The sequence below is a fragment of the Carassius carassius genome, chromosome 42, assembly GCF_963082965.1.
Source record: "Carassius carassius chromosome 42, fCarCar2.1, whole genome shotgun sequence".
In the NCBI taxonomy this organism is placed as follows: Eukaryota; Metazoa; Chordata; class Actinopteri; order Cypriniformes; family Cyprinidae; genus Carassius; species Carassius carassius.
Genome location: NC_081796.1, coordinates 27,345,451 through 27,352,950, shown reverse-complemented (window position 1 = coordinate 27,352,950; position 7,500 = coordinate 27,345,451). Strand labels below are relative to the sequence as shown.

The window sequence follows — 7,500 nt, the reverse complement described above, 5'->3', positions numbered from 1 at the left end:
ACACAATGATTAACACTGAGCACTGATTATTAGTGAGTCTTTCGTCACGGAGAGGGTTTGAAAGGCCGTCGGTCTGTGTGTGTGAGAATATAGACACACATTTACATGCAAAACATCATTATTCAGTTACGTAAAGAACAAAAAGACTTGTGTCAGATATATTAAAGGAACAGTTCGCTCACAAATGACATGTGCTGAAGATGTGTTCACCATCAGGGCATCCGAGATCAGGATGAGTTTGTTTCTTCATCAGGTCTGTAGAAATGCAGCATTCTTTTGTGAGTGTACTGTTCCTTTAAGCCTCATCATGTGCACACGGCTGTATTTGACTCCAAACACACGTGTTTTCTGTGATTAGACTTCATCATGATCATCATGCCATGAGCTGAGCTCCATTACGACACATAACGTTCGTGCAGTGTGTGTGTGTGTGTGTGTGTGTTTCACGTGTACCTTTGCATGATGGAGGTCGACTCCATACATAGACAGTTTCTTCACATTCTCCAGAAAATGCATCTCAGCTTCGGCTGGCGTCATTCCTCTGAGAAACAAACACACATCCTCAGAAGCTCTGAAATCATTCACAAGGCGTTAAACCTTCTAAATCTACCCGTAAACATTAGTCCTGACTAAGTGAGAGCTGATTTTAAACATCTGGATTTAAAGTCAGAACATTAAGATTGTGAAGTCAAACATGTTTTTTGTAGAATATTCATTAGCACTGTTACTGAACTGAATCCATCTGAATAATGACTCTATTATCTTCTGTAGAGCTGCTTTACAGCTAAAATTGAATATAACTGATGAATATTAAGAACATTAACTTGATTATTTTCATGTTTATTACAGTGAAGCTGTTTTGACACAGAAGCAGAACGAGATTCACTTGTAGTTCTTGTGCAGGTCCATGATTTTCTCCTCCATCTCTTTGGTCTGATGAGGAGCGAAACGAAACTCGCTGACGTAGTCGGAGCTGTACTCGTCCGGGTCATAATCGCCCAGCTCCGACTGAACACTATACGATCCCAGAACCGTGTGTGTGGCGAACGAACACGGCAAACGACCCGAAACGATATCATCCCGCAGCTGTAAACACAGGTAATATCTGACACACACACACACAGAGATTTATTAGTGCTTTCTTAGTTCACTTTGCATTATTTAAAATGTTCTTTATTTTTCATCACTGATATTTCACCTTCTTTGACTTATTTTACACTATTTCTGATCTAGCAACAAAATATATATATATGTGTGTGTGTGTGTGTGTGTGTGTTTTCCAAAACATATTTTGTTTTATAAAATGAAATGTAAATATTTTTATTAAAACCATTCAAATTAAAACAAGTCAATAAGTTACTTAAAATATATATATATATATGGTTATGGTTAGGGTTATTATTATTATTTTAATTTCAGCTAGCTGCCAAGGCATTTTCATTTAGTTTAAACTGATGTGCTAAAATAACTAAAATTGAAATTAAAATAAATAAAACTATACAGCCACACAGCAAAAAGAATAAAAATGCAAAAAAAAAAAAAACTATTTAAATTAAATTGTTTTTTAACTCTTAATGAAAAGTATTGTTAAAAAATATAAATAAATAAATTTGATTTTTTTTAATATAAAAAATTAAAAAGGACTAATATATATGAAAAAAAATGCATTTAGGTAAATTTATTAAAGACATATTTAAATTAGCTATATATTTTCACATTTTTCTTCTTTACAATACATGATAAAAGCATTATCATCTGACCTGGTGATGTCTTCAGAAAGCAGCGCCGGCTCAGGAGGATAAAACTTCACGTTGAAGGAGAAATTCCAGGCGACGCCTGAAACACAAAACAATCCCAAACACAGTCAGTCGCTCGGACGGAGAACACATGGATCGGACAGATGCTTATTTCCAGAGCGTTTCACCTCTGATCTGCTTCTTCATGTCTTTGGCAGGATCCAGCCAGTTCTGAAACGAAGCGTTCAGATGAGTCACGACTCACTGAATCAGTGTTCAAAGACTCACTGAATCGATACGATCGCAACTGTACCTTCTGATTCTCCACATCACGGAATGTGATTCCGAAGTAATCTTTCTCCAGAAGATTGAGATGCTCGCAGACTTTGTCGAACAGAACCTGACCTTTATCACGCTTCTGCAGAAAGAGACACAAACTCAACATGATCGCAAGCACAACGAAAAACATAGAAATAAACTATAAATCAAACAACAATCAGATATGAGATAAACATTCAGGTTTATTTGTTCTTCAAAGAAAAAATCAGTGACTGATGAGCCGTTTGTTCTCTTTAAATAAAGATGTTATCATGAATGAGAAAATACAGTCAACAGAAAGAAAACTAACACATTTCACCTCGCTTTCAGGAGTAAAGTGTTGTATAAATCAACGAAGAGAGTGAAATAAGAACTACGCTTCAGAACATTTGAGAAGTTTTCTGTTTGTAAGAGAAAAAACTCTTTAAAGGTTGAAATCTACAGATGCAAATAGATAAAGTGCAATAAAATAAACACTTAAATGTGTGTGTTTGGACGTTTCTCTCCCATCGTCTGAAACAAGAGAAGCAAAACAGACCAAAACCTGAGCAGTGCACGAAAACACACAGGTTTGGATTGTACTGTGATAGCTTTTATTTTCAAGCAATGATTGAAAAAAACTCCTGTATTTCTGAAAAGACGACCTCCATGTGATGCAACAGAGAGGAAAACCCACCTCCACCACGCAGGTGTAGTCGCACCCATCCAGAAGCGTCACCTTCACCTGCATGTTCCTGGGTTTGCGGCTGATTTTGACGGGAGATCGGGTGAGTTTACTGGAGGAGGACCAGTGTGACGTGCCGTCGTCCTCGGCTCCACTGCCCTGACACACACACACACACACACACACACTGACACCTGTGTTTGTGTGCTCACAAGCTCATATGGTCAAACTCTTGTACTAGGTCTGGCTTGAAATTATAGTTTTTATGTCATTAAGTGTTCTTTTATTTCAACAATTAGATTCTCAAATCACAAGGGCGGTATTTTAGTCTCTGCCACTTTGAACAAAACTTCACTTAACATTATTCTTTGATAAAGTTCACAACTTTCAATTTAGTCAACTTCGAAAGTGTTGAATGAAAAACGTTTTCTGTGTGCAAAATATTCTTGTAGCTTCATGAGATCACGGTTGAACCACTGATGCCACATGGACTGTTTTAACCATGTCCTTACTGTGTTTCTGGGCTTTTAATGTGTTAGTTCCTTTGCTTTCTGTGCAGGGTCAGTAAGCTCTGGGATTTCATCGGAAATATCTTCATTTGTGTTCTGAGGGTGAACGGAGGTCTTACAGGTTTAGAAGTAATTATTGACAGAACTTTTATTTTTTGGGAGAACTATCCCTTTAAATAATCTGGACTGTGTTGTTGATTTAATCTTTAACATTATAGCAATGTAAGAAACAAGTACCTGCTCTTTCCTCACAGGGGTGCTGTGGGCGGCGGCAGGAGGAAGCTGGCTGTGGAGGGGCGGAGCCGCGCTGGCCCCCTGCTGCTCTGATTGGCTCTCGGTTTCTGTCGTCATTTCAAATCAAACTGTGATCAGAGAAAAAACAAAGACGCATGAAAACCAGAGAGTGACAGAATCACACTGAGCAGATCACAACCAAACAGATGCATCTCCAGCTGACCTTTGACCTTGATGTCAAACTCTGAACTTGACTTTGCGTGAATATGAATGTGAGTCTAAACAGGATTCTGATCAAGTAAAAGGGATTTAACATTCATAATCATTTCCCATGATTCCTGTCTGCTGTGATTGTGACGAATGATGCACGAGATCATTAATATTAATGTGAGTTTGTCTTTTCTCTGTAGGACCGTTTTGAGCGATTATCTGCAGGACTCTGCAGGACTCTGCAGGATTTTTTGGATCACAGGCTTTATGGGAAAGACGTGAGACGGAGTAGAATGAAGAAGCTGAGATGCACATGAAGCTCCACAAATGCATCTGTCTCGTACGAACGGGGACTGATCCAGATCCAAAGAGCAGAGAGAGATCAAACGAGAGAGAGTGAAAGAATCCCATCAGATGAGGAAGATGAAAGCTCTTCATCACATCAAACAGAGCAAACAGGAAGCCAGCCACTGCGTTTCCTGTCCTTTATTAGAATGCCTCTTTCATTTCTGTAGAGGAGGACAAATATAGATTCTGCTGCTGAGGGACTCGAGTGTGTGTGTGAGTGTGTTCTGAACTGGTCCTGCATGAGCTGAATGAAGAATCAGCGCTCATCTGCTCAAACAGGAAGATGCCACTATACAAGAATCGTATTATCGTTTTTATTTATGCACCATTCTGAGAGTTCAGCAACCTCCTACCTGTAGGCAGACTCATCACCATTTGATATTAACCCCACCATAGTGATGTCATCTGCAAATTTAATGTATGTATAGTGAGTATAACAGAGGACCCAGCACATAGCCTTGTGGGGCTCCGCTGCTGAGAGTCAGAGTGGTTGAGTGATGGCCCTCCAGCCTGACAGTCTGTGTGCGGTTTGTAAGAAAGTCCTTTACCCAGAAACATATGTCATCACTGACACCCAGGTTAAGCAGTTTGGTGTCCATTCTGCTGGGAATGATAGTATTACTAAAGTCTACAAACAGCATCTTTACAAATCTTCACTAGTGAAGAGGCTCTCTCTTCTGATTCATCTATTGTGAAATTAGTAGTGACATGTTTCACTGTTTCGCAGCATCATGATTGCAAGAGAATAAATCAAAGAATTAAAAATCACAAACGTGATCACCTTAAAATCTCAAATGTTTCTCTAGATGAAGACTGAAGACTCCTGCTGCTCGGATGTTTATCTAGAAAACTCCAGTAATCTCATGTTTGCAATCTCGATATGACTTCATATTTTGACTTCCTCAGAGCTCTTTTAGATGGATGCCAAGGCTTTTAAGGTTGGGTAGAATCTGCGATCTCTGATTCAGTTTGTTCGCTCAATGCCATGGCGGCAGTACACTTTGTTTTCCACTAACTGGCAAGATTCAATTATTGATTCCCAGAAGCAGAACTGACTTGTTAATCATGTGAGCTAACTCTGTTGTCAATGATTTATCAGAAACCCTAGAAAAACTAGATTGAAAAAAAAATGTGATGTTTGTCTGTGCAAAACACAACGTTACGATGCTAGCATCATGTAGCTGATTTCCAGCGAGTTGCTATGTGGTTGCGGTTTCTATACGGTACTAGGTTAATGCAATACACAAATACACACTGAACTTTGTTTGGTCACATCGTTATGAGCACCACTGATAAGTGACCTAGTAAACAACACAAATCTCAACTCAAATCTGTTTTCTCAATGTAATTTACATTTTGAATGTATTTGCATCTATGCATCTGGAAAGACACTATATTAATTACATGTATTTCTAGCACTAATAACAGAGCTTTTATCCCCAGGAGAAGGAATGAAGCAGCTCACTCATCTGATTCAGAATGAAACAGGACTGACATGCGTGTGATTGGCTCAGGATGCTGACAGCTGTGCACTGCAGGGGTCAAAGGTCATGCTGGGGGTTTCCAGCAGGAATCTGTGTGAGCGGCTCGCTGTAATCTGTGTGTGTTTTTACACTTATTGTACCATGATAAACACAGTCTCGGCCAAAGTACTAAGAAGTTATAAATAATAAACGTGATAAATTTACATGAATCATTTAAAGAGACGGTGAAAAAAGCATCAGAATCCTTGGATGCCCCTGTTGGTGATGATAGTGGTGGTTAACAGCAAGTTTACATGTTTTACTATGGTATTTTATGGTCACATGACATGCAGTTAAACAATTAAAACATTAACTTTTTTGTGTGTTTTATTTTGATTTGCCTTTATCATTTTTTACATTTAATTGAATTTTTTTTTTTTAATTTTTATGATTTAATTAAACTAAGTGTTTTTTTTAATTTTGATTCTTCTCTTCTCGTTTTCTAAAAATAATCTATTTTAATTTTAACATTTTTATGATTTTATGATTTTTATGAAACCTGGCCTAACATTACATAGGGAACCCACACAGAACTGCAATTAAAATTCAATATTTCATATTTTATAGTGCTACCATAAAAACACACTGTAATAAATCCTGGTACATATTAAGTATCCTGATGTATAAACAAGGTCAACAAAGAGATTGCAGTGGAACACAATTGTAGTCGTGTGAATGATTTGTTCTGAGGATCTGGTTTAGATCTGAGTCCTTGAGACATTCTGTCTTTGTCTCTCTGCAGAGGACACGCCGATGGCTCTCAGCCAATCAGCTGCTCCGATACTGCCTTGTGACATGCAGAGCTTCCTGCACATCAGTACACAGCTGAGAGCGACGAGCAGCCGCTTACAATCACACATCAGCATCAGCTGAGCTCTCTTTCCTCTGATCCAGAACTCAACCAGCAGACTGCAGGCGGAGCAATCAACCCCCCCGCTGCATTATTCATGAGCACAGTGGCTCCGCCCTCAGCCGAACAACCATTAATGAGCTGACAGGAAGTTTTTACAATGTTCTGATATTTAGTGTTGACAAATGTGTGAAAGAAGCTCCAATCTGCCTGACATAGACAGAAACACACAAACCACTGGGACACGTCACTGGTGCTCATTAATAACTATATAACACACCACACATTCTCTACAGATCTGTGTTTATATAAGAAAAACAAAGACAAATTAAATGCGTTTGGAGACAATCATGTAACTCAAATCCAAACCCAAGGATCTCACAAAACCAGTCAAAGCCATTAATATGAAATAAATGTAAATTTTCACCTTGATATTCAAAATAAAATTATGATTTTTTTCATTGTCTCTTTATTTTTAAGGCAGTCTCATTCCTGTTATGCAAACAAATATTATTTATATTATTTATAAAGTTAAATATTTATACATTATAGCAGTATTTGATGTATGGCATTTAATTAATGCAAATATATATATTTTTTAAGTTGTATTACAGAAATAAGATCATAATGTTTGAAGCCCATTTCTGCCATGTAATAAAATAATAAATAAAAGATAATTGTTACATTTTATCTCACAATTCTGCTTTTTCTTCCTGCCATTGAATAAAACAAGAAAAAGGTAATTGCAACTAATTTGGACTTTTCTTCTGAGAACTGCAAGTTTATCTCGCAATCCTGAGCGTGAAATTGCTAGGATAAAAGTCATAAATGTGAAATAAAAAGTCATAATTATCTTTCTTATTTTTTATTCTGTGGTGGAAATGGGCTTCCATAATAATGTGAATGATCACTGAAAATTATGGCAATTATAATGTAAAGAAATAAAACGTCTAGATGCATTACATTAACGAGAATGAGATTATGAGATTGAACTAATGAAATTGTAATGCAAATAGGATGAAAACAGGATTAATTTTCTTTATGAAAAATGTAATTCCTTGTTTTTATTTTAATTTTGAGGTGAAATATGTGAGGTGATTCCACGTAA

General features: G+C 37.4%; 1 protein-coding gene across 18 annotated transcripts in view; it reads right to left on the bottom strand.

Moving 5' to 3' along the window:
- Window positions 1-7,500, bottom strand: part of LOC132124474 (protein 4.1-like) — a 51,025-nt gene that overhangs the window by 23,875 nt on the left and 19,650 nt on the right. For 12 of the 18 annotated variants that reach the window (XM_059535495.1, XM_059535505.1, XM_059535507.1 and 9 more), the window contains exons 2-8: window positions 3,465-3,568; window positions 2,731-2,877; window positions 2,050-2,154; window positions 1,925-1,967; window positions 1,761-1,836; window positions 887-1,105; window positions 454-541 (exon numbers count right to left, since the gene is read on the bottom strand). In XM_059535495.1, coding sequence (XP_059391478.1) covers window positions 454-541; window positions 887-1,105; window positions 1,761-1,836; window positions 1,925-1,967; window positions 2,050-2,154; window positions 2,731-2,784 — 585 coding nt within the window. In that variant the 5' untranslated portion in view covers window positions 2,785-2,877; window positions 3,465-3,568. Of the gene's footprint in view, window positions 1-453; window positions 542-886; window positions 1,106-1,760; window positions 1,837-1,924; window positions 1,968-2,049; window positions 2,155-2,730; window positions 2,878-3,464; window positions 3,590-7,500 lie in introns of those variants that run through there. The other 6 variants (XM_059535504.1, XM_059535501.1, XM_059535514.1 and 3 more) reach the window with 2 other exon arrangements.